The 26,953-nt window shown below is 57.6% G+C and overlaps 1 protein-coding gene across 2 annotated transcripts; it reads left to right on the top strand.

Moving 5' to 3' along the window:
- The first annotated feature begins 7,729 nt into the window (after positions 1-7,729).
- Positions 7,730-25,677, top strand: HNF1B (HNF1 homeobox B). 2 transcript variants are annotated; one of them, XM_015881214.3, is made up of 9 exons: positions 7,730-8,188; positions 11,088-11,287; positions 12,394-12,658; positions 13,182-13,423; positions 18,998-19,161; positions 21,800-21,932; positions 22,037-22,228; positions 22,583-22,701; positions 24,357-25,677. In XM_015881214.3, exons 1-9 carry the CDS (start codon positions 7,851-7,853, stop codon positions 24,375-24,377), a joined length of 1,674 nt encoding a protein of 557 aa, XP_015736700.2. In that variant the 5' UTR covers positions 7,730-7,850; the 3' UTR covers positions 24,378-25,677. The 2 variants fall into 2 exon arrangements, with proteins under 2 accessions (XP_015736700.2, XP_015736701.2); XM_015881215.3 differs by having other exon boundaries at positions 7,731-8,188; positions 12,472-12,658.
- The last annotated feature ends 1,276 nt before the right edge of the window (positions 25,678-26,953 follow it).

A 26,953-nucleotide genomic window follows, 5' to 3' on the forward strand; every position in this document is an offset into this window, starting at 1 on the left:
CTCTAGAAGTTGTTCTCACTTGGTTTTGTTTGTAACTGTAACGGTGTTCCCCCTTGAAAAACAAATGCCTTTTCCTTCTTGGTATGTTTTATAAATGGAGCCTGTTGTGTGAGCTCCAAGAGCATTTTTTTACTAATGCTGCTATATTCAAAATCACTTTTGTAAAAGAGGGATGGGGCAGAATTTGTTTTTTTTAAGCACTGCCCATTTTGCTGCTCTGCTGTTCCTGCACTAACCCCAAACGTGCCAATATTTGAATACCAGCTCAGAGCAAACATGCTTTGCCTTTAACTGTCTGTTCCTGGTACCTCACACCTGGATTGGCCTCCCCTCCCCGCTGCCTTCGCTCCCTGTGTCCCAAGAGCTCAGCTCAGCCAGTAACTGCCCGCCAGCAGTGCTGAGTGAATGGCAGCTGTGGGTCTGACTTCAAACCGGTGCTATTGCCTTTCTGTGGGATGCTGGGATGTTCTGCACCTCGTGGCCTTGTGCTCAGTGTCCCCTTCCCCTTCCTTCAGGCTCCCTTGTTTGGTTTGTGCTGATAAGCTGCAGGTCGGGGCTCTGTGACGTTGCCAGGGGCTGATCGATACCTCCAGGAATGAGGCGGCTCAGGAGGCTCTTGTGGAGCTCTGTGCCCTGCTGTCCTAACCTCTGTGGGGATGTTTGAACAGAGTTCAGAGCAAGCCTTTGCTGTCATAAAAGCTGTGTGGCACACAGCATTTGTCCTCTGTTTTTCCCCTCCTTGCTCTTGCCGCAGGTTTCAGTGGGCCTCAAGTATTTGAGTATCCGAAACCCCTTCAGCTCAATGAGAGCCGCGGCCCGGAGCCTCTCACTGGAAGCTCCGAGGAGAAGCGGCTGCAGGAGCGGAGATCCTGGGCAGGAGGAGCAGAGCCGCCCTCAGGCTCAGCCGCTGCAAAGCGCCGTGCGGTGCGCGCTGCTCCGCTCCGTGCGGGGCGCTCAGGGCTGAGCGCTTTGCAGGGCTGGGGGCCCGGTTTGGTTGTAGGGCCCAGCTGTGCGCGGCACCTGGGGGTGCTGGGCGCCTCCTGCCCGGTCCCGACGCGGTGTCGCGGTGTCCGGGCTCGGCCGTTTCCGTCGGTCCCCGCGGGGTGCGGAGCGCTGCGCTCTCGCTGCGCCCACCACGAGTTGCTCCGTGCGGCGCCTCCCGCACCCACCGCAGCTTTTACGGCCCCGCCGCTTTATTGCTGCGCTTCCCGGCCGCCGCTTGATGTGTTTTCCTACGAGCGGTTTCAAGGAGAAGGCAATTACCTTATCACGTGCGCCGTGATTTATGGCCGAGGTGGCCGGGGCCGATCGCGCCCCATGTGTGCAATGCTGGAAGGCGAGGGCCGCGTTTCCGTGGGGTCAGCGCGTGGCCAAACGCCGCGTGGCTGCAGCGCGGGGCCGGCCCGTGGCGGATCCCCCCGTGGGGCTTCAAAGCTCGGGTGGCAGCTCGGGCTGCGAACTCTTTGGGTTTTATTATTAATTGCGTTACCCGGATAAATCAACGCGCGGCTCCCCGCCCCGCGGCATCCTCACACCGCCCTGCAGCTCCTCTCCCCCCCCAGCGCCACGTCCTCCATTACTGCTGCACGGCGACGCTTCTCCCGGTACCGCCGCGCTGACGGAGCGCGAGCAGCAGCGCGGCTGCACGTGGGCAGAGCTCGGGGTGCGCGGGGAGCCCCGGCACGAAGCGGCGCCTCCGCGGGCAGCGCCCGTCCCGTCCCGTCCCGTCCCGTCCCGGCCCGTCCCCCTCCTCCTTCACCCCGCGGCCCCTCGGGGACCCGAAGGATTTCACCGGCCCAAGCAGGAAGGACCATTTAATCGAATGAATCGCCCTGGAGCTCGGGGAAGGCGCGGCCCTGCGCTCCGAGGAGTCCCCGCGGCCGCGAGGTGGCACCACTGTCACGGCCCGGCCCCAGCGAGGCCACCGAGCGCGGTTGTGCGGGCGGGTCCCGTCCGCGCGGTGCCCGGGATGCGCTCGTTCCCCTCTCGGTTCGCACGGGTGCCCCCGCAGGAACCCACGGGTGTCCCGCTGCGGACGCTGGTGCTCGCGGAGCTGCCCCGGGCAGTGCGATCCCGGTGGGGCCGGAGCGACAGCGCGGCTGTTCTCCCTCGTGCCGTCGCCCTTTTGCCCCCCTTTGGGGCACAGCCCCTCTCGCTGCGCTCCGGGTTCCCGCGGGGCGGTAGGGAGGTGCCCAGCGCGGGGTCGCCGTGCGGATCCCCCTTGGGAGGCGCCGCGGAGCTGCGCCCCGGGGACGCCGTGGGGACGATGCTCCCGTGGACGTGGTGCTCCACGAAGCTCCGGCCCGCGGCCTCGCCGCTCCCCTCCTCCCCACGCGAGGACACGGGCACGGCCGTTGGCTGCTTGGCGATGGCGCGGCGGCAGCGCAGTGCCAAGCACCGCGGCTGAGCGATGGGCAGCGGGGCAGGGGTGGCTTCCAGTGGCGGGGTCGGAGGGGAGAGGCCGATCCTCAGCCCACGGCTGCCGTCTCCCCTGTAAAAAAGCGGCTCGGCGCTGTCTCGCTGCCGGCCCTCCCGGCCCCCGCTAATTCGGTGATTTTTAACCTGTCCGCCTCCCCTCTCTCCCTCCTGCCCCGTGCGACCTCGGGCGCTCCTCCTCGGGGCAGCTCCGGGGTCACCGCTGACGGATGGACCCCGCACCCCACGTAGGGTCGGGGGGGCCCAGGGAAACGCGGAGCCGCGTCCCTCTGTGCCACCCACACGCCGTGGCCCGCACTGCCCTGGGGGCCCCGTGTTCCCAGCCCGATGTGTCCGCCTGGATGTGCCGGCACGACTCGGCCCCACGGGGTCCCTCGACGGCACCGGCTGTGCTGGCACAGGCAGAGGCTGTGGGAGGCCAGAGCGGGACGGAGGTGGTGAGGAGCCCTGCGTTCTCTCCTTCTGAGATGGGAGAAAGGTTTGCAGCACAAAGGGGAGGGAAAACTGTGTGAAATGTGACATTTGCCCATAAAACCGAGCTGGCCGGTGCACAAGTTGCCGCATCTCGCTTGAGCATCTCCCCGTGCTGTGCGGGAGCTGCGTGTGGTGTCACCACCGACGGGCAGATGCCGGTGACTCGGGGCCACCAGGCAACGCCACCACCCCGATGCCACGTGAAACATCCCGGCCCGAAGCCTGGGACAAAGGCGGCTTTGAGGACCCGCGGGGCCGTGCTCGGGCGGCTGCTGAAATGTGTGAAACTCGGCTCCCGTCGGGCTTCTTCCTGAAGCGGAACTGTTCTCAGAGAAACATTCCCCTCCACCGGCCCTAATGGCTTTTCTCTGTGCGCCTGCATTAATGAAGGCGAGGCCCAGCCTCATCGGAGGGAAGCCATGCAAGTAATTGCCTGAATTTTTAATTCGGGGTTATGATAGGGGAATCAAAGTCACGCTGCAGCCGCCGCGGTTCCACACCATTGAGTGCTGCAATTTTCCTCTGCTTTTTGCCCTCCCCTCTGATGGACCCACCGGGGCTGAGGCTGCCCCATCCCAGGCTGAGGACGCCGCGGGTGGGTCTGGGTGTGGGGTGAGGCCACATCTGATGGTGTTTGCTGGCTCTGGAAAGACCCCCTGCACCTTCCTGTGCCGCCTGCAGGCTGCTGGGCTGCACTGCCCCTTTGCCATTGTGGCTGCGCTCATCCCCACCTTCCCAATGGGACGGCCACCGGTGTGTGCCGCCATCCTCGTACTGGGGATGGAGACTCACAGATGGGGCACGAGCCAGGGGATGGCACAGATGGGGTCTATGGGTACCTGGCTGGGGCTCCTTGCATTGCACAGAAGGCCCCGCAGCCCCTCCAGCATCTCTCTGGCACCTCTGCTTTTGTTTTCCCAGAAAACAACCCCGCCTCCCGAGCTGGTTCCAGCTCACTTCACCTCCTCGTCGTCTTCAAATTAATAAAAAGTCTGTGGACAGGGGGCTGCTCAACAACGCAGAATGGCATGTGCACAATGTGCGCCCCACGAGGGGGGACAGTGCTTTGGAAAGCAAAAATGCCTCCCTGTCCCACTCAGGTCTTGAGAATCTGGTGCACTGGGGGTGGGGGGTTGTGCCAACAGGGTGAGGACAGCAGGGCTGTGCCAATGGGATGAGGGTGGTAGTGCCATAACAGAGAGATGGGGATGGTAGTGCCATACGAATGGGATGGGATGGCAGTACCAATGGGATGAGGCCAGGCCCTGCTGTGCACGGCCACGCATAGGGAGCAGCTCTGAGCCGGGGCTCCTGTTGGGGAGCCATTTCCACAGGCTCAGACTCATGACCCCATGTTTGGGGTTTGGGCCACTGTTGTGGTGTTCTTTGTGCTGTGATTCCTCTGCAGATAGCATTGTTTGCTGTGACACGTAAGCCTGGTGACAATATGAGCGCTCTGGCACTGATTTCATTTGCACTGCTCTGAGCTCTCCTAGCTTGCCCCGGTTTCAATGTCTTTTTATAGCCCAGCAGAACTTGTTTTCCTGTACCAGTGAACCATAACCTGAGTGTGGGCTGGGAGCTGCAGGGGACACAAGCAGGGTTTGGGATGGCTGCTCGGTCACGTTCGCACCCACCATCCTTCTGAGAGACCCCACTCCTGGGGGTGCTTGGCCACAACAGCCCTTCTGGCTCAGCCTGTGGGGAGTCCACAGGGAGCCCCTGCGCCCTGAACAGGGGAGTCCTGGCATGGGACTGGGGCTGTGGGTGGATGTGGAGCTGCGTGTCCCTGTGGGCAGTATAGGGGGACCCACAGTGTGCTGCCCCCCCTGAGCCCTGCAGCTCAGCAAAGGACAGGCGAGCAAAGGCGGATTATGAAAGTGTTTCTTTGCTTTGCTTTTGAGAAAGGAGAACTTCAAAGGGGCCATTTATCACCAGACAAAGAGAGTGGCGAGTTATTTGCAAAGTGTACGGAGAAGCATTCATTACTGGAGTGCAGACCGGTGCTGCAGCCGGGTGTCTCCCTGCCCACCTCCCAGCGGCCTCACAGTGTCCCCAGCCTGTGCCCTGTCACCTCTCCATGTCACTCTCCATTGCAGGAGGCGCAGTGGCAGCGGGTCCTTGGCTGTGTGGCTCAGCACCGTGCTGCAGCCGCTCCCCATGGTGGCACTCGGTGCTGGGGACCCTAAGCACACAGCTGGGAACAGGGGACCCTGGGCCAAACACCCGCCCCAGAAGCTCTGTGCACGGCCTCACAAGCACTGGGGGGCAGGGGCTGGGCAGTGGGTGCACATGGTGCCCCAGCCTGGTGTCTTTGGGCTGGTGGCACAATGGAACATGTGGCATTTCCTGGTGGCTGCCACCCGCTCTGCACCCCGCCGGGTGTTTGGGCCGGCACACAGCGCGGCACAGCTCTGCCTTTCATGTCTGAGCCTCCCGAAACCACAGCTTCCCCTCGCTGCCGCGCGGGGATCAAACACGGGTCATATTTAATAAAGGTGGGGATGGGAGAAGGCTCCATAACATTACGTCACCTCGGTGCGGGGGAGGCGGGGGTAGGGAGGGAATGCAAAAATCTCGGCGTGAGTGGGGGCAGAGGAGAAAACATCTCAGTGCGGGGACTTAATGGCCCTGTGCCGGTGGGAACGCTGTTGCCCACTGCCCGCAGGGTCAGGGCGGTGTGTCTGCATGCGCTCAGCCGTTAAATGAAACTGTAAGGAAAAATGAGAGGCAGATACAAAATGCGTGAAGGCGTCCATGGCAGAATTCCCCCCTTGCTGTGTGAGTCACGTCGGGGTGGCCTTTGGGAGAAATCCCCTCCTGGCAGCACCGGGCACCGAGCTCAGACCCACAAATGCAAATGGAGACAGGGGAGTGTGGTTGTGGTCCCTGTGCCCATCACACACACATGGTGCTGGGAACAAAGTCCCCACCGACACTACTGTGCCTGACCCCACCGTGCTCAGGGCCTGGGGCTCATGGCAGCGAGTAGAGTGCGTTCAGCCCACAGAGGCACAGAGCTGGCGTGGGGTGGGCCGGACACGGAGGGTCGTGGTTCCCCATTCCCAGCCCCGTGCTCTCCATGTGGGAGCTCAGACTGATGCTTGGACTGTGCCAGCACCATCCTGCTGGGAAACTTTGTGCTCCCACCCCACAGGGCTCCTGCTGCCCCCCAGCCGTGGTGAATGCGGCCTTCTGCTGAAGGGAGTTAATGAGCTGTGCCCGACAGCGGTGGGAACGGGCAGCAGTGGGGCTCCTGACAGCGCTCAGAGGAGCTGGGTGTGGAGGAAGGGGGAAGAGCAATAGGGTGAGAGAGATGGACCAGAAAACAATATCCACTTCATTAGCCAGGTGGCTCCGAATGTGTGGAAATAGGACAAAGTCTAGGTCACCCACTGTGACAGAACATTATTATCATGCGATGCCATGAAGCCGTGCAAAGACCAAGTCAAAGCTCACTGGCCCACTTGAAAGGGACAGGGGAGCTGCCCCGGCCCGAGCTGTTCCCAGGCTGCGGTCCCACGCACGGCCCTGTGGCCACGACCAGCAGCAGTGCGGGGTCAGCTGCGTCTGAGCCCATATCCCAGTGGTGGGAGTGCGGCTGTCAGGGACCCAGCAGGCAGATACGTGGGTTTGAGAGCAGGGCAGAGGGAAAGCTCTTGGCCAGACTGCTGGGAGCAGGGCTGGGTCTTAGGTTGGAGCCCTGGGGGCTTTTCTGTCCTTTCTTCTGTACACTGTGCTCATGCAAAACCTGAACCATCACACACCTGTCTGCCGGATCCCAGCCAGGCATGCAGGGAGGTTTCCTGCTCCCTCAACACACTGCCCCACATTTTCCCGGTGGGCTCAGTGAGGGCAGAGAGTCCTGCCCCAAATGGGCTCCTACAGTGCTCAGGGTCTGCCAGGCGCTGGTGGCTCTTGGGACATTTTAGGGCTCCTGGAGCCCTCGAGGTGGGCAGGCAGTGATGGCTCCAGGGATGCTATGACAGTCTGAACCTGGGCTGAGTGGTGGGCATGGAGTGGCCATCTCAGAAAGCACTGCCACCCATTGCCAGGGCATGGCTGGAGGGCACTGGGCAATGCAGCTTGCTGGGATGGGAGGTGGTGGGTGAAGGGTTTGGATATCGTATTTCCCCACATTGTGTTCAGTGATGTGCTGGTGCCTCTCGTATCTCGCCTGCTTTGGTTCGGGTCAATTTGCTGATCTTTTGTGACTCAGTGCGTTCACAGCAGGAGGAGAAGCTTTTTGTTCAGGTCCCCGATGCCTTCCGCTGCCCCCACCCCCGCGGCTATCGGGGCTCGAAGGGCACTCCGCATTCCCGAGCAGCGCTACCCCGCAGAGTCCCATTCGCCGCATTGCCACGACTCCTCCGCGGAGCGGTGCCCGACCCCGCGACGGGACCCCTACGGGACCCTGCCTGAGGACCCTCGGACCCGGCCCCGCGCAGCCCCACGGTTTTATACAGCGGGGCTCAGCCCTGAGCGCCGGGGCTCAGCCCCGAGGCAGCGCCCGGCTCCGCGCTGTGCCGCTCCGAGCGGCCCCCGACGGCACTTCACGCTCCGCGCCGGGGCCGGGCCGCTCCCCCGGAGCGCCGCCACCGCTCGGGGCCGGGCCGGGCCGAACCGAACCCCGCTCCGCCGCTTCCCCGAACGCTCCGCGCCGCTCCTCGAGGCCTCACGGCGGCCGCGGGCAAAGTCCGCCCCAGCGCGGCCGATAAGGGCCGGGCGGGGGCCGGGCCGCGGCGGGCGGGGACGCGGGGTTCGCTCCCGGGGGAGAGGCCCTCTCGGAGCTGATTTGCATAAGGTATAATGCCTAATAGAGGCGGTCATGGCTAGGTAGAGGGCGGCCCGCGCCCCGCACAGCCTGCCAGCCGGGGCGGAGCGGCAGGTGCCGGAGGGAGGCGGGCCGGGCCGGGCCGAGCGCGGGGAGACCCGGGACCATGGTGTCCCAGCTGAGCGCCCTGCAGCGGGAGCTCCTGGGCGCCCTGCTCAGCTCCGGGGCCACCAAGGAGGGGCTGATCCGCGCCCTGGAGGACATGGTGCCCGCCGCCGGCTTCGGCGTCAAACTGGAGAGCCTGCCGCTGTCCCCCGGCGGGCCGCCCGACGGCAAGCCCGGCTTCGTGCCGCTGGCCAACGGGCACGGCAAGGGCAAGCTGTCCGGCGACGAGGGCTCGGAGGACGGCGACGACTTCGACACGCCGCAGATTCTCCGCGAGCTGCAGGCGCTCAACACCGAGGAGGCCGTGGAGCAGCGGGCAGAAGTGGACAGGATGATCAGGTAACCGGCGGAGCGCTCCGCTCCCGCGGCCCCGTGCTCCGCTCCGGGGTTCGCTCCCGAGGCGCCCGTCCCGGCAGGGCGCTGCCGCCGCCCCCTCTCTCGCACTGAGAGCGGCGCGGTGCCGGGCGGTGCCGCCGCCCCGTCGGGTGTTCGTCGCCCTCCGCGGTGGAGGGGTCAGGGGCGCACGGGCTCGCGGCCGCCCGGGGCTCGGCTCCGTCCTCCCTCCGCGCCGGGAGATAAAACATAAACTGCAGCACGTGGAGCTCGGAGTGTTATTAATTTATTTCTATAAATCATCAACAGAAAGATACACAAAGAGCCGCGATTAGAGGCGGGTTATTCATTGCCGGAGTTGTAAACCAGGCGGGGAGGGGGAACGAGGAAACCCCCAAACGCGGCGGTTCGGGTCCCGGGGGATGCGGTTCCGCGCCCGCTCTGGCCGAGCCCGTTCGCTCCGCGCCGTGCGGGGCCTCGCAGAGCCGGGCCGGGCCGTCAGGGAGCGGCGGAGCAGCCCTGCGCTCGTCGGGGGCGATTCCCCGCAAGTCCCGGTGCCCGCAGCGGGGCTCCGCTCCCAACACACGGAGGCGGATTCTGCGTGGGAGATCCCCGCGTGTCCCCAGCCCCGTCCGTGCCCGTCCGTGCGGCCGGGCAGCCCAGAGACATCGGCGGCAGCGCTGGGGCTCGGATGGGACGCGCTGGAGCGGGAGGGGACACCGGTGCGGGCCGCCACCCGCGCGCCGGGCGCTGCCGCCGTCGCTCTGCCCCGCTCCCTGCCGCTGCGCCCCCGGGGGTGCGGGAGGGCTGTGCCCGCGTCGCAGTTCTCCCACAGGTGTTTCTGTGCAAAGTTTGCCTTCGGTGCAAACAAGAGCAGGCACATGTCCCTGAGGAGCCTTCTGCAAAGAGCTTCTGTTTGCTCTACGAGAGCCCTTTGTACTTGGAGAAAGGCGGCCGGGGCAGGAGCGACGGGAGCCGTCGATCTCTGCCCCTCCGTGCGGCTGAGCCCCCTCCGCTACCACCCCGCGACCCCCGGCTCCGCTCCGACGCTGCCCACGCGGCCGCAGAGGTGCGCGGCCCCGACCTGTGCCGCGCTGCCCCGTGGGCAGCTCCGTGGGCCCCAAAGGGCTCCGCGCTGGGGGAGCTCTGACCCGCGCTGTGCCCCGCTGTGTGCGCAGGGAGATGCAGATTAGATAGATCCCCGATGGAGGGAGCCGGCTTTATAATCCATCTGTATAAATTCTTGGCATTTTTCTCGGAGGATGTGGAGCTTATTTACCTGTTTCCAAGGCTGACCCAGAGAGCGAGCGGGTGGGGGCCTGGGGGACAGGGATGGGCTCTGCCCCCCTCCCCCCTCCCCGGGCAGTGCTGCCCACACTCGGCCGTGCTAACGCGGCGCTCAGCTCGGTGCCAGCGGCCGCGCGGGGCGGAGAAGGGCCGCGGGGTGAGAGCTGTGAGCTGGTTTGCAGTGCCGCACAGCGCACCTGGGGCATTGCGCCTTTATTTCTTCCTGCGTGTAAAATCCATCCCCATGGAGGTTTGGGGACAGAACCCCCACATTGGTTTGTGCCGAGTTGTTGAATGGAAATGTTTTCCTCTCTGGCTTTTCAGGTTCACCAAAAAGAGAGAGAGAAAAAATAAATAAATAAAAAAGAGAAGAGGTGAACAAACACTCAAACGTTTCATTTTGGGTCAAGTCCAAACATTTTGTTTAACATGAAACAAAATGTTTGGGTTTGGTTTCAGGCTGTTTAACCCTTCTGAATACGGTCAAGTTGATTTGTAAAGAAAATCGTTGTTCAGAAATTCAGAGCTGAGGGGTTGTTTGCAAAGCACAGGAACGGAGCGCTTTGGAAATGCTGAAGTTAAAAATCATTCCAATATTAAAGTGAAGGGATATGTGAGGACTTCTGGACTCATTCCCACTTTGTTTGTTGGTTGGTTTGTTTGTTTGTTTGTTTTCCCCAGCCCAAATACTGGGAATAAAACTCCATTTCAATTCCGAAATCACATCTGTAACCCAAAGTCACTTGTTTTCATGGTGTTCACTGGAGTGTTGGCTCCAGGCTCCAGCAAAGCGATGCCCTTGTGTTAGCCAGGCTGCTGTCAGGACAAGCTCTGTTCCACCAACTCATTAGGACCCAGTAATTATTGAGCAGGGGCAGGATGGAGCCCCGCTCCCACAGCAGTGCGCTCCCTTCACCCGGGCTCGGGGCGCACGGCTCCATCCCCGCAGTGGGTACCCCGGCTGTGGGCACTCCTTGGGACCTGAGCAATTTTGTTTCCTTGCTGCATTCGAGACAAAAAGTAAGAAACCTTTTTGTTGGGTATTTCCATCTTGACAGGATGAAGGATCCAAAATAATGAATGAATTGGAAAAGCGCTTGGATGGTTATTCCAAGCATTATTTGAGTGCACAACTGTGACCAGGCTCAGGTTCCACACCGATTTCTCAGTGTTGAACCATTTCCTTTCACTCCATGTTGGTGGGTGCTGTGAGATGAGCCGTGGGGCTGGGGCACACAGTGGGTGTGTTGGCCGCCCTGTCCACCGTTGCGTTGTGCCTCCATTAGGGAATGCGTGCCCTGGTTTGGTTTTGGCTGCGGTTTTGTAGGTTCCCCAAACTGGTGCCAGGCATCAGATGGGAGCAAAGTAGTGTGGATTTAAGGAAGAGCCAATTTGTAGCTGGATTGATTCTGATGGAGTTGAATTTGAGTGTTGAAAAACACTAAAGACTGACTGAAAATGATGACGGGGGGCTCAGCTTGGGTTGGCGCACGGGGCAAGAATCTCTGCCATCAAATATTAATTAAGAATAGTGGGGCTCCATCAATAATAATGGGGTTCCGTCATTGGAAAAAGCAACCACGGAGCAAAGTTAACTTTCATTTTCCTCCACCCTCAGTGAGGACCCGTGGCGGGCGGCGAAGATGATCAAGGGCTACATGCAGCAGCACAACATCCCGCAGCGCGAGGTGGTGGATGTCACCGGCCTCAACCAGTCGCACCTCTCCCAGCACCTCAACAAAGGCACCCCCATGAAGACACAGAAGCGGGCTGCCCTCTACACGTGGTACGTCCGCAAGCAGCGGGAGATCCTGCGGCGTAAGTACTGGGAGCAGGACGGGCAGGGGGCTGTGTGTGGGGGTGGAACGCCAGCTCCCCTCCGGAGGGGTTTTGTGGGTCCAAGTGATTGAGGCTGTGGGAGGAGTGGGTGAGAGCCCCTCTGGACTGCAGCAATGCTGTGCGAGCTGCCCCAAGCCCACTAAAATGACTGAATCTGATTGCACACAATTAGATCCATCTCCCGGCTCTGCCCCCTTTTCCTCCCCCCTTTCTGAACACATTCACCTTCTGCAACTATTTAAAAAAAAAAAAAAAAGAAAAGAAAAAAAAAAAGAAAGAAAAGAGAGAGGAAAGGAAAAAAATCCTAAATCTGTGGAAGGTCTCATAAAGCCTGAATTATTAACAGTGTGGATGGCACTGACTGCACACCCGGAGCCGTGCTGGTGCTTTGTGCCTGGGGAGCTGCACTGCAGGAATCCCTACGGCCTGCCTTGGAGCAGTGCTTGCGTGGGGCGGGTGCTGTGCTGAGCCCCCCCGGCCCCCAGCCCCAAAGGATGCAAAATCCAAAGGCAGAAAAGGGCTCAGCCCCGAGTGCCGCTGCTTTGAAGGTGCACCTGGAGATGTTAAAGCAAACAGAGCTGCTCCAGCCGTGCCCCACGCCTTCCCCTGTTGTCACAAGGGGAAAAGCCATTATAAAAAGAGGGAGAATTCCCCTGCAAAATGGAGAATAATAAAAACTCCCATTAATCTCCCTTTATGGCTGTGGTGACAGGTGCCTGGCGGACATGGGAAGGTCACCCTGGTGTGGGGCCAGGCTCCTCTGGGAGTCCCTTTGGGCACAGGGTGGGCACAGACAGGGGTCTGCGTACCCACTGAGCTCCTTTTGGGGGCTGTGGCCCCATCCTCATGTGCAAAATTCATCCTGGAACAAGTGCACGCCAGCAAAGCCCAGCCATGCATACGCATGTACTGCGTGTGCCACCCAACAACCACCTGTGCCCACCTGCCTGCGGTGCCCAGTGGGGCCGTGGGTGGGAGGGGGCCGGGGTGGGGGCCGGGGCGGGCACCGTCGCTGCGCGTGACGGTGACTCTGAGCTCTGAGCGGCGGCTACAGGCCGGGTCACGTCTGCTCCTTTCTCTTTCAGAGTTCAACCAGACAGTCCAGGGGTGTGAAAATAGGACAGACAAAAGCAGTCAGGATCAGCTGCTGTTTTTCTTTCCAGAGTTCAATCAGCAGAACCAGGGGGCTGGTCAGCTTGACGATGCCTGCACCGAAACCCCCAGCAAGAAGATGCGCCGCAACCGCTTCAAGTGGGGGCCGGCCTCCCAGCAAATCTTGTATCAAGCCTATGACCGACAAAAGAACCCCAGCAAGGAGGAGCGCGAGGCGCTGGTGGAGGAATGCAACAGGTAACAGCTGCCCTTTGCCATCCTGCAGAAGCTGCACGAGATGCTGGGCTCGTGGCACGCAGTCCCAGGTTTTGGAATAGTTTTGCTGAGCTACCTGCTGGCTTTGGGCTTAGCTCTGGGCAGCATCCAGAGCAGAGCAAGCTCTGTGCTGTGTTCGGGATGTGGCGGGGATGCAGAGAGGATACAGCAGAGATGCAATGGGGATGCAGCTGGGATACGGTGGACATGGAGAGGGGATGCAGTGAAGGTGCAGCAGGGATACAGCAGAGATGCAGCAAGAGTGAAGCAGAGATACACTGGAGATGCGGCAGAGATGCAGTAAAGATGCAAGAGGGATGCAGAAGGGATGCAGGAGTGGTACCGTGGTGCTACAGCATGCTCAGAGGGAGGTGGGATGACTTTTATGGCATGAGTGTAGTTGGAAAGAGCAGGTGGGTGCTCAGGAAGGACTGAAAGCTCCAAACCCTGTGTTGGGAGCTCCCCATTAGCACTCTTGCTCCAACGTGTCCCTTTGCATGCACAGGGCCGAGTGCCTGCAGCGAGGGGTGTCACCCTCCAAGGCACATGGGCTTGGCTCCAACCTGGTGACGGAGGTGCGTGTCTACAACTGGTTCGCCAACCGGCGGAAGGAGGAGGCTTTCCGACAGAAGTTGGCCATGGACGCCTACAGCTCAGGCCAGCCCCCACACAGCATGAACCTGCTGCTGTCCCACGGCTCCCCGCACCACAACCAGCCCAGCGCCTCACCTCCCAGCAAGATGCCAGGTGAGATGGGAACAGTGATGCTGGGCAGAGGCAGTGTTGGTCATGTTTCCGATGAAAAAAGGGGTTGTGAGCTGAAGGGTCCGTGCTGTTGAGTTGTTGACCCTTCTGATACTGTTGACAGTGTTGGCACCATTTATACTGCAGAAAGAGACATTCAAAGCAGTGCATGGACATGGTGGTAATGGCCTCGGGGAAAAGATGGTCCATGTTGCCTATGTTGGCCAAGGGACAGCAACAAGGTTCAGCCCTTGTTGCAGTTTCCCCATTGTCTGTAGGATGGAACTCCTCTCAGCAGTAGAGCTTGGAGACTCTCTACTTCCTCCGCAGGCTTGATGGGTGTAGAGAGGTGTGGACGCTGTCCCCACAGTGCCAGCCACGTGGCGGGGGCTGGATTTCCATCCCATCAAGGACAGATTGCTGGGCTGGGCATGATTGTTGGTGCAGGCTGGGCTGAGCAGGGGCGTGGATATGGCTGCTCTGCCTGATGTGGGGAATTAGGGGTGGGGGATGTGCTGCTGGAACTGAAGTTGGTGAAACGAGTGTCTGTGGGCAGAGGGCTGCACTGAGTCCCATGGCTCGGCTCTGCTCTGCCTGCAGTGTGCACTGCCGGGGGATTTGAGCAGGAGATAATGCTGAGAGCAGAGCAGGGACGGTAATCAGGGAGGGCCTGGCGGCATGGGGCAAGAGGCATTGTTGGGAGAACAATCCCCATTGTGCCGCTACCTGCAATCTGCACTCCAAAGCCGCCAGACCCAGCAAACAGGAGCGGGCACTTTGTGGCGGGCGGTGAGGGGTCAGCGTGGGGCCGCAGGCTGCAGGCAGTGTGCCCTGACCATCCCAGTCCCCCCTTGGAGATGACACCCCAATACCAGGACAGGGAGATACAAAGCAGCTGCTCCCCAGAAATTCTCCTACCTGGCTCATTGAAAGTCCCAGCCTCATTACAAAGGAGAATTAATAGAAGATGCCCAGGGAGTACCATGGGGAGGGCTTGGAGATGGGGATGGAGCTGTCCTGGGAACCACAAACCCCATGGTGAGATGACTGTCACTGACCATGGGAATGTTCAAGAAACACTTGGATGTGGTGTTGAGGAATATGATTTAGCCAGGAAGTAATGGTAATGGTTGGACTAGATGATCTTCTAGGTCTTTTCCAACATTGATAATTCTGTGATTCTGTGATTCTGATGGGGTGGGAGGGCATGGAGATGCCGATGGGCGTAAAGCGTATCACCCAATGGTGTGGGGACACTGGGGGCACTGGGGACACTGGGGGCACTGGGGACATCGGGGCCGGCAGCCTGACTCATGGTGCAGCTCTCCCTGCAGGGCTGGCCCACAGTGACCAAAATGTGACCCTGCCCCAGGAATGCCCCACACAATGGTGGGGACGGGGTGGACGTTTGCCCTCCTGTCACCGGCTGATTGCTTACAAGGTGCCCTACAAGCACATTGTCAGCAAAATCAGCTGTTTTCTGTGTTGGCCGCCAGGCTTTACAATACCGCACCAGCATGCAGCCCCGCGTTGTCATGGCGTTGTCCCCACCGTGCATGCTTAATTGACAATTAAGCTGGGGCTTTGAACGAACCCCACTGCCTTTGATGTGGCCCCGTCTCTCCAGCGCACTTGCAGGCACCCCGCGAGAGCCTTTGTTTTCTTCTATTAGGGGACGGCAATTATTGGAACCGCAGGCATTTATCTCGAGGCTGTGGGGCCGTTAAGCCCCAACCTTTATTTTCCCGTTGGAGCATTGGCCAGCAGGAGCCAGCCGTGGCTATAGGGCTGCTGACAGCCCATTCGTGGGGTCTTTGAGCTGGGCAGGAGTGATGGCCACGGAGGGGTCAGGAGGGCTCAGCCTCCGGAATTCTGTGCTGGTGTGCATCTCCGTGCTGAGGAGCAGGAGATGGACACAGTGAGGGCTGTGTGAGAGGCTCGGGTCTGGTTTAAGGCTGAGGGGCTGGGATGGAGCTCAGCCTGCACTGGGATCCATCAGACACAGTAACGTTTTGGGACTGCAAGTCTCCCAAATGCCACCAGCTCCTCTGAGAGATGCTGACCCCATCCGTGCTGGGATTTGACCTGTCCTTGCACCGAGTGCGGTGGTGTCTGGAGCCCTCAATGCCTTTAAGAGCTTAATGATGGTGCTGGGACATTGCCCGCACCCTGCTGCCTGCACAATCCCCCCAGGGAAGGAAATTATAGAGCTGAGTATGGCTCAGAGCAGGCATTGCCCCTTGGTCGGGATGGGGATGGTGCCTGGTGAGAGGGCAAGCTGACGGCTGGGGGCAGCGGGAGAGCTGTAAAACCGAGCATCTTGGGCGGCCCCTCGGTGCAGGGTTTTTAACTGTTTGGAGGTAAATACTCCAAGCCTTTCTATCTCAGAGGTGTCTCAGACTCTGGACTTTTCCCTTCCTATAGGGGATTATCAGAGATCTCGGTTCCCTGTTTGATTTGAAGGTCACTCGGGGCTTTATCTCGTTCCTCGGTGCCATGCGGCAGACTCTGGCTTATGCCATTTTTATCTTCAAGAGCCGAAGGGACAATCAGTGCTGATGAGATTAGGGACGCACCCCCACCCACCCCGCTCCCCGCATACAAAGGGCCCTGCGACGCCCCAGCCCCACTTGGACAGACAGCACTGCGAACACTGGGGTGACCCTTTGTGTGTGCACATCCATGCAGCATTTTGCATTATTTATGTGTATTTTTAGATATCTCTACAGCCACACATAAAAATATACAAACTCAGCTCCACGCCCCGAGATTCTCCCTAACCTGAAAGGGCAATTTGGGTGATTTACTTTCTTCAAGAAGAGCCTGCTCATAACTCCCTGGTCCAGAGGTACGTCGCTTTCTATCTGGATCCTGCAGGCTGTTCTCTGATAGCTCGGGCTGTGCAGGTTCTGATTGCAGACCCGGTGCCAGCCGTTGTCAGATTTTACTGTTGCGCTCATTGTGCGGCTCTGTGGGTACAGTGTGCTGTTAGGAGCTTTTCCTGCTTTTATGGGGGGTAATTAGGACTTTATGGCAGCAGCAGAATGGGAGGGTCCAGTCCCAATAAACAGCTTTATAATGGACATAAACTCCGCACCTCGGTAACATAGCAAGATTAACACTTTAGGGACAGTTTGAGTGGCAGCCCCAAAAATGGCCCCAGGCGGGAGTGCAGCCAGGTGTGAGCACTGCAGCTGGCGGTGCCTTGGGATGCTCCCTGGGATGCTCCGTGGCATGCACTGCTCTCAGGATGGGCTCCATAATGCCCAGGGTGCTGGCTGCAGGGCTGGGACACGGGGTTAAGGCTATGGCAGCCGGAGCCTGCAGCTTGTCTGGAGCCGTAGGGAAGCAGTAAAGCATTTCACGGGCTGTGCAGCTTGGGGACCAAACAATAGCCATGTCCCATAAACAGACTTTTATACTATGGCTGTAGCTCCAGTTGGGAACAAACTCTTTAAGGGCGCAGGCTCGGCGGGCAGACTCATTGCTGGGGCTGGATGGGGAGAGGCCAAGGAGGAATAAATCTCGTGCTGGGACTGCGTCACGCTGTGGAAGCACAAGAGAGTGGCGGCAGAACAATCGTGCCTGGCTCTGCAAGGCCGCCTGCCCTGCTATGCCATAAAGCTGAGCTCGGGTGGCCACAGAGCCCGGCGAGGGAACCACTGTGCCCAGGGTGGGCTGTGTGAGCCAGGAGATGGGGAGAAGCCGGTCCTGGGGGCACGGCTGGCACAGTCAAGAAAATGCGGCCAGCAATGGGCATCTCATGGCTGGAGGCTGCTGTATGTAGTATGTATGGCTGCAACTCTCCATCTCCCATGTGGGTGCTTTGATGGGGAGTGGGTGAGAGCTCAGTGGGGATGAGGAGTGGGGAGGGATGGCACCTCCATTATGTGGGAGCACTAGTAAAAGCAGCAGTAGCAACAGCATGAACCTCTCACTGTTAAGAATGTAATCTGCCATAATCCATGCCAAAATGGAAGGCACACAGATAATAATATTCATCCTGCTCCAGGAACAGAAAAAAAAACAAGGTAAAGTGGTTGAGGATTCCCAAAGGCCCACAGGGCACATGGGCAAAAAACTGCAGAGAAATGTGTGAAGATCAGCTTTTAACATCTGCTTCTTAAAGTTAAATTTGTGATGCTGGGAATCTTGGCTGAAATGGGTAAAGTGTGATTTGGGACTTAATTTTTCTTTTTTCTTACTGAAAGCTTCACAGAGTCCAAAAGAGAGTGAAGATTGCCCTGGTAGGTAGCAGACATTGGTGTCCTTCCCATTGAAACACTGCAGACTGTTGTTCTTAAGAGTAACGTCTCATTTAGTCCCATGTTTTTCATAACCGCTTCCAGTTTCATAGCCAACCCCATCACTGTTCCATGGGCTCAGGAACTGCCATTTAATCTCCTGCCTGTGCTTCTCATCTGTCTTTAAGACCACTGAGAAGAAAGGGCTTTTTTTTTTGTAATCTCTGCTCCCACTGTTTGAATAGCGCTGCAGCGTCTCAGACCGGCAGCGGCTGAAGCACACTTTGCACGAGGCTGGGACCGCAGGGAAGAATGTGGTGACAGTGCCCTGGTTGAGTAATGTTTACCTGGCCGTCCACTCGTACCGGCAAATATCCACCTGCCAGAGGACATTCTTGTATTATCAGGGATAAAGGGGTTTGCTGGGAAATGATCAGGAACCAGACAGCGCGGGGAGATTCCTATCTGAGGGCCATGTTTGGCCAGCTGATGTTTGGAAAATTTGGAGGCGATTAGAACGACTTTTTGTGCTTTTGGTGGAGGCAGCGGGGAGCCTGCTATGCAGTCAGTCATTTTGGAGCAAAGCTTCCAGACCTGAGTTATGTCTTATTTCTTCTTCCTGAACTAAGGTTTTATGGCAGCCCTCAGAGCATCCTTGTGGAACTGGAGCTTGGGCAGTGCTGGCACCTCCTGGCCAAGGCTCAGCGCAGGCTCAGGGCTTCAGTGGGACTCTTGGTGCCTGGAGCCCCAAAGACCCAGACCCCCAGCTCGGGTCATTCTGGGGAGGGTCCCAGCACATAGGTGATGCTCCCATGGGTTGTGTTCCCAGGAAGGATCTCGGGCCTCCACTTCGATCCCCGGGAGTTCAGTGACCCCAGTGCTGGCTGCCTGTAACAAATGGCTTCTTGCCGGGGCAGCCCTGTAAAAGGTGCTTTTGTTTCCAGTGGGTTTCCCTCGGTTAATTATTTGTGATCTGTAGATGCCTTTCCATGACACATGGCTGATCATATGGTTATCAGTATGGGGCTATTTAGCCAAATTAAATATATTTGTATTGAAGACCCGTGCTCAAGCCAGATTTCTCTCTTCACCTGGGTGGTGGCAGGCTGTGGCATGGTTGAGCTTGGCCATTGTGCCTGCCATCACCATGTCCTCCCGCTGTGTTAATCACATGCATGTCAGGAGTGGAGAGAGTGCCTGCGGGCCGTGTCCATTCCCAGTGTGGTTTTCATAGAAACATAGAATCACAGAGTCATTAAGGTTGGAAAAGACCTCTAAGATCATCCAGTCCAACTGCCAACCCAATGCCCACTGACCACGTTGTGTTCTGCAGGGGTCCGGTACAGCCAGGGGGCGAGCAGCGAGGCGGCATCCTCCGGGGCCATCAGCCACCACGGCAGTGGTGCCATGGTCACCACCAGCCAGGCGGTCCTGCAGCAGGTCTCCCCAGCCAGCTTGGACCCGGGCCACGGTTTGCTCTCTCCCGACGGTAAAATGGTGAGTACACCTGGCCTATTGTGGCGGCGGCGCTGATAAGATAAGAGGGCCCAGCGGGCAAAGCAAACACGCTTTCCCCGGGTTTCACACGCGGCCCGTGCTGAACAATGGAGCATTGTGGGGGTGTGGGCGCTCGCCTGTCCCCACCGCCCGCCTCAAAGGCGGCCCCACAGCCCCGGCGTGTTCCCCAAGTGCGGCCCATAAACCTGACAGAGCCCGCTCTGCTTTTATTGATTGCATGCCTTGTGAATTGAATGCGCGCTGGGTGGATCACTGTTTGCTTTCCCCTGCCGATGACATGGGCATTGATAAAGCTCTCATTCATTGCTTTTCCTTAAGCCCTCCTCAGTTCTGAGCTTCTCTGGGAAGCACTTTGCTCCCAGCTGTGCCCCCAGTGTGCTGTGGCTGTGCTGGGTTATGCTGGCTGCAGTGCCCAAAGTGATCCTGGCTGAGCATGGTGCAGAAATGTGCAGGAGGAGGACAGGATGGGATGAGATGGGATGGGATGAGATGGGATAGAACGGGATGGAATGGGATGGGATGGGATGGAAGTGAGTATGGCACTCCTTGAAGCAGCTGGCACAGCATCACCATGTGGCTGTTCTGGCCACTCAGCAGCTCTTCCGGGAGGAGGTTTTCCTGCTGAAAGTGAAAGTCACACATGGCTCTTGGCACGGGTTTTCACTTCCATTTTCTTAGGACAATCCCTCAGGGCCAATAGCTGCAGGTCCCCACAAGCCTGGCAGCTGCATGGGGGCAAGCTGCTTGCTTCTTCCCACAGCCGGAGTGCTTTTGCCCCCCATTTCCCTGCTTTGCCTTCCCTTCTGCCTGCCTCTCACTCATGGGGTCTCCTTGTAGCCCCCTGAGCTCAGACATTGCTCCAGGATAGTTGAGTGTCCTGAGACATGCAGGGGAGCCATCACAGAGCAACCCCAAGCCCCCTGGCACTCTCCCTCGCTGCACACCCGGCACGCACCCATTTCTTCCTCTGGGTGTGTTGAACCTGTAACCCTGAGCCTTGAAGTCATAAAATGAGTCACGAAGGAAGGCAGCAGCAGGCACAGACAGTGTGGGGCGGGGGACGGGAGGACAAAGCACTGCCATGAGCTCAGCTGCACAGCAATCTCGGTGCACCCTTTGTGGTTCCTTTAAGGGGTGTAGGAGCCCCCAGGAAGGGGATGTTTTCAGTGCATGGCAGGGAGCTGCTCAGAGATGCAGAGGGTTAAAGCAGTGTGCTAAAGGCACCTGCAGGCTGCAGCAGCACTGCTGAGCTCTCCGTTGCACAGCGCCGTCTGGGGCTGCTCTGCTCCTCCGGCAGCACGCAGCTCTGCCAGCTTATCTCTGATCTTTAAGCAAGGCTAGCTAGTGCTTGCAAGTTATTTAATGAAAATATGCTGTAGGCTGTGGTTTCTAGTAGGTAAACATGTGCCTTTAATGCCCCACATGAAACCAAAAGCTGCCAAGGAAATTTCTGCATCTGAAGGCAATTGTTTTTTTGGGGGAGGAGGAGCACTATAGAGATGATGTTATACTCCGTGGTGCTGCTGTGCTGTTCCCATAGTCCCATATTGTTCGGTGCTTGGTGGGGTCTTTCCCAGTCCTGCTATCTCTGGTTGATCTCATTTGGGAGCAGTGTTTTCGCCCAGTTCTCCCCAGAATGTGCCATGCCACAGGTGAGCAGCATGCGCTTGCCATGAGCTGCCTGCACCACACTGCACCATGGCGTGGCCTGGCCTTGAAGAAACTTTCAAAGTGGAAAGTACTGGATAAGGAAACATGAGTCACTCCTGTGCTCTGGTATTTATTGATGCCTTTGTTTCGATTGCAATGAGGCTATCTCAGGCTCACATGGGCAGAATAATCAAGGACCGAGTGTCCAGAAGTGTCACACAGCCCAAAGGATGGCTTCAAAATCTGCATTGAGGTTGCTCAGTTCAGGAGGTGTCACAGAGGGATGAGGTGAGTGTGCAGCAGGTCAATAACGCAGAAATAACCAGGCACTGTCAGAGTCCTGCTACCCCCACAGCTGTCCCAACACACCCCCAGTGCCTCTGCATGTGTCTGATGGCTGCACACCAGGAGCTGCCTTTGGCTGCATGCACCAGCCTCTACCAACACTGCCATCTGTATGGTGCAGCTGCAGCCCCTCAACTGGAATTTGTTTCATAAAAGTGATGACTAAGATCACTCTGAGGCCTTTTTTTCAATCTACTTTGCCTTCTTTTTTAAGCTTTTCCAAGTCTGTATTTCTCACTTTCCCCTACATTTGTGACAGGTGGAAGTTAATCAGTGTGAGAGTCCTCGGTTGTCCCCAGCAGCAGGAATGCGGACCTGGGGAGCAAATGGCAACTGCGTGGGACACATCCTGTCCCCAGCGCTGTGCTCTGCTGGAGCGCTGGCAGCTGCTTCCAGGAAGGCTTCACACTGCTGCAGCTTTGCTATTTATTAACGTGATAGTCAGTGCTTCCAGCCAGGGTCTGCAGCCCACGGGTGCTCCACTGGAAGGTGCCAGTGTGGGTGCAGCTTGTCACCTCCTGGGGGGCTTTTTCTGTTCCCTCTGTTGCTGGTTTTGGTGATGGTTGTGGCTGGGAGCCAGCATTGTGTGCCTGATGGCTGCTGTCTGCTTTGCTCCCTGCAGATCTCTGTGTCAGGTGGTGGGCTGCCGCCGGTGAGCACCCTGACCAACATCCACAGCCTGTCCCACCACAACCCACAGCAGTCCCAGAACCTCATCATGACGCCGCTCTCAGGAGTCATGGCTATTGCACAGAGTAAGTGTGAAATGGGGGCACATCCGGACCCCAATTCCCGGCCCCAAACCTTCACATCCCAGCTCCATTGCTGACACCCTGCTGTGCTCTCTCCCTTCTCCCAGGTCTGAACACCTCGCAGGCACAGAGTGTCCCTGTCATCAACAGCGTGGCTGGCAGCTTGGCAGCCCTGCAGCCAGTGCAGTTCTCGCAGCAGCTGCACAGCCCACACCAGCAGCCACTCATGCAGCAGTCACCCAGCCACATGGCTCAGCAGCCCTTCATGGCCACGGTCACCCAGCTGCAGAACTCGCACAGTAAGGGGCTGAGCGCTTGGGAAATTAACTCTTATGGGAAAGTGACTTCTGCTCTGCTGCTGTGCCACCCATGGTGCTCTCTGTCTGGCTTTGTGCAAGGATTTTTTTTTTTCCTTGTGTGTTGTTATTGTCACATATTGTTTATTGATTTTACCTTGGCCACCACTGGTCCTAGTGGTCAGAAAAAGCAAGAGCTTCCCCTCCATGCCAGAGGCACATGGTGGTTTCCTTCTGTTTCTTGTACTGTATTCCTGTCTGCACTGTATCCATCCCCACACCTATGTGCGTAGCACACTGCCTGCCTGCCTTGCTCCTGCACAAAGGCTGTGGCTGACGTTGTTTTTCTCTCCATAGTGTACGCACACAAGCAGGAGCCCCCCCAGTATTCCCACACCTCCCGCTTCCCCTCGGCGATGGTGGTGACAGACACCAGCAGCATCAGCACGCTCACCAACATGTCTTCCAGCAAGCAGGTAATGGCTGGGCACTGGCAGCAGGATTGAGGTGTGGTGGTGTAATTTGGGGTGTTTGCCCCATGGGTCCTGCTATAGACAAGCCCTCCAGCACTGGAAACCCAGCCCCAAAAACCCATCCCAGCCCCTCCATGGGCTCTGAAAGACCTGCTTATGGATGGCAACCACACTGGGAACTGGGCAATGAGTGGCCGCTCTGGATGCTGAGTGTCGGGGTTTGGCCAAGCACTGTGCAGTGAGCAGCTCTGGTCCCTTCATGGATGGTGAGCAGTGCTGGGGCGGCTCTGCAGATGGCGTGGTGGCCTCGACCCCCACCTTTATCTGCCCCGTGTCGGGGTAAGACATATCCCAGCTTGAATCAGGTGCACAAGGCCTTACTCAGACAATAGCTCCTTTCTAAATGCCAGCTCTGGGGACTGTGGGAAATATGCGGCCCTTATTGATTGCTAGATAAATACGAGAGAGCCTTGAACTTGTATCCAGATAAACTCTCTTACCAACCTTAGACAGCAGAGGGGAAAAAAAATGTCTGCAATGACCACAGAGTAAATACGGCGTGGGATCGCTGTGGGACTTCCACACAGATGCCTGGCACTGTGTTGCTGGGGGGCAAGGAAGGGGCTGGGGCTGGGTGGGAATGGCGGAGGCCCTGGGGCTGAGCCATGGGGGAAGGCAAAGCGCCTCAGCTCGGCCCAACTCAGCTCATTTTGGGCTCCCTCTGCTCTGTGCCCAGCAGTGCGGGAGCGTTCAGGCTTGGCCGCGCTCTCAGGAGCGCCATTTCCTCTGCACGGCTTTATCGGCCCATCTGCTGTGCGCTCAGCCCGAACTGCTCCTGATTAATTGTGCTCTCCTGCCACGGGCTGGCTTTGATGCCGGCTTGCCAAAATGAGCCCGGCACACACAGGAAATGTCCCTCTGGTGGGAATAGCAGCCGGCCATCCCTGCCATGGGGCTGCAGCCTGCAAGCCCCACACTCGGCCTGCCCTGACATGGCGCTGCCCGGGGTGGGCAGTGCTCCCTTTCCTTCCCCCATTGTGCTTTAATTAAAGCAGAGAAGGAGGAGATGTGGCTGTTGGTTGGGGCTGGAAGGGGCATGCAGCTCTGGGTTCCTCTGACAATGCTTGAGGCCGAGCCACCATGTTTATTACGTTAGCAAACACCTGATAGCTGTGGCCCGTCCCTAATGACATGTCACGGGAGGCTCCTGGCGTCTCCTTATCTCTGTGTTACGATGTTTGCTGTGTGCTCCAGCCCACAAGGTCACCCCCGGCTGCCAGCCCCCACCCCAGTGGTGAGCAGGGGACCCTGGGGGGGCTGGGGTTGGAGCTGTGGCAGCATTGATGGAGCCACAGGGGCCAGCCCGTCCATCTTGGAGGTGACAGCAGCACTGGGGTCAGCCACTGCTGTTCAGCCGACCAGCGCAAACTCCTTGGAACAACCCCTGCAATGGGCCCTCTTTTATTTAAATAAATAAATAAATAAATAAATAAATAAATAAAAATATATAATTTTTGTAGGGTTGCAGTATCTGGCTCAGAAAGTGCTTTCTTTCTGGCAGTGCACAGGGCTTAGGGCTTGGGGTGTGGGAGGAGACAACCTGGGGAGCCCCGACCCACCAGACCCACTGCTCACCACGCTGCTCTCTCCCTCCCCAGTGTCCCCTGCAAGCCTGGTGATGCTCCACACCTCGCTGCCTTTGCACATAGCAACGGGAACTTATTTTCCACAACATCCCGCTGGTGACCCGCGCATCCAGCTGCAGCGAAGCTCAGTGTCGCAGCGAGGAGCTCATTACCCCAACATGTGGCCGCAGCCTCGCAGCCCCGCGCCGGGGACCAGCCTGAACCCAAACCATGGGACCGCGCCTCTCCTCCCCTCCACGCAGTATTTCCGAGACGTGTTCTGAGGATTGTTTCTTTCCTAAGTATTTGCCTTCCAAGAGGCCATTGGCTCTCCCGAGGAAATAGGAACAAGCTGTACTGGGATGTGGCAGATGGATCGTATTTAAGTTATACTCCTCCACCCGACGGACTGAGAGGGACCCGGGTCTGTTACTTGGCTTTTGGAAGGAGGAATCTCGTGCTGTTGAACTGAGCCAGTTAAGCTGTAAATATAGGTACAGTCTGCTCCACCCTCACCCATCCCCACTCCTATACATAGAGATTTATATAAAAGAAGTAAATTTTGTCCAATTGATGTAAACTATTGTAATTAAGTGCAATTCCCCCATCTGTATATATTGTTCCTGCATTTCTTCTCTCCCTCAGTCTTAATTTTTTATTTTTTTGGTAAAGGTCAGAGCTCTGCACGGTTTTGGTTTTGTATTTTCTTTCTTCCCTTAATGGAGTTAATTAACAAAGAAAGCCCTGTGCCTACGCAGAGACACCAGCACCACTCCCTGCCCTGCAGAGGGACAGGCACCAAGCTGAGCCCCAGCAGCTGGCCCCAGGACTGGGTGACACGAGGAGCTCAGGGGTCTCTCCTGTGTTTGAGGACACAGAGTGGGCTGCCACTCTGCAGCCAATGTATGTTCCAGCCTGGCACCCACGGGGGGCACTGTGCTGTGCACTGCCAGAGCCTTGCCCTGCTGCATCTACCCAAGTCTGACTTCCCAAAGCTGTGAAAGGCATTGCCTCACCTGCCATGAGCTCCTCCATACCCACATCCCTTTGGAAATGGATTTAATGCTCCTCAGCTGTTTAAATTTTTCTTAAACTGTGTCGCGTGTGCCAAATGCTGAGAGTGCTTTAAAGAGGCGGAGAGCAGTGGAGGTGCTTGTAGACAGTCAGCCAGTGCTCAGAACACTGGATGCTTTTTCTGGGGCAAAAAGTGCTGTTTTATGGTATATTTGTACAATAACCGTTGTCAGGACTGATAGGAGCAACCCTGTGGGGAATAAGTCATCATGAATCGGAGACTGCTATTCAAATTACATTTAATTTAATGTACACCTTAATTAAAAACCATTTTTTCAGACTCGTTGCTGCCATGTGATCTATGACTCCTGCTGCAGCTGTTGGGGTACAGCAGGGATGTGAGGCTCAGGGGGCTTCATCTGTTCAATGTGGGTGCTGAGGGAAGGGCTTTCAGAGCATTGATATGGTGTTCACATTTAGGGCCAGAGCAGGACACCCCAATCAAAGCCCTCCTGTGTAGTTTCTGTGATTTTTTACTGCCCTAGACAAAAACTGGAATAGGATGGGAGGCATAAAGACTACTTGCTCCCTTCCCCAGAGACTCAGAAGCATCATGCCCTGTTAGCAAAGCCTGGGACAAAAGATGCCTGCTTGAAGCAAAGATCCGCTGCCCCTCCCTGCTCAGCAATGCCCTTTCAGTGCAGCTCAGCCTTCTCAATCAGCTCAGATTCTGCTCTCAGACACAGCTTGGGCTCAGTTCCCAGCAGGTCGGGGTGGGAACAGTTTGGATTCTCTTGCTGTTGCCAGCTGGTGCTCTGCCTCCTGAGGTGCTCTCCCACCCTCAAGATGGGGGTTGAATGATGTCAGGCTGACTTTGTCCCACAGAAGAATGGGCAACCCAATGGGAAGGAAGGAGGGAAATAGGCACTACGAAATCTGTAGTACCTGAACTGATGCTCCATGAGGAGCAGTGCTGTTTTGAATATGATTTCTGCACCCTTTTAGTGATTGACGTGGAGTGAGAGGAACAGGGTTTGGGGTGCGAGAGTTATGCGTAAAGCATTGCTTGCAAAGTGGAACGTTATCAGCACTGCTCTCCAGAATGCCACACAGAGAAGGTGAGTGCAAACCCTGGGAAGGTGCAGCCCCGTGGGAGAAGGTCTGTGAGGTCAGGGGAGGGACTGAGTCCAAGGGAAATGGACACAGGACACATCTGAACAAAGGCATGGACAGAGAAGGCAGCAAGCGTGGAGCAAAGAGGGTGTGATAAAGGAGGCAGGGCAAAATTGATAATACGAACAGAACTAACAATTAAGAAGGGGAAGTGTTTACCCAAGAGGTGTGAATGCATGAAGTTGCCAAAAGGCTCCTTGTGTGCTGTCAGCTCTGGGTACCAGAGGGCCTGGAGGAAGAAAGTGTGGCTGCTTGCTTCTTTTGCTAATAGGCATTTTGTGTCTGGTGATGCAGTTGTCATACAGCGGGGACACCTGACAGGAACATGAGAAAGCCCATTTATGACCAATACAGTTTTACAAGGCTGAGTGATAATTCCACAGTTCAAAGCCATTTTGCAGGGGAATTCCTGCACATGAGGATCCATGAGCTGTCACGAGGCT

The sequence above is a fragment of the Coturnix japonica genome, chromosome 22 (assembly GCF_054131305.1).
Source record: "Coturnix japonica strain WE chromosome 22, WE-NBRP24, whole genome shotgun sequence".
Classification (NCBI taxonomy): Eukaryota; Metazoa; Chordata; class Aves; order Galliformes; family Phasianidae; genus Coturnix; species Coturnix japonica.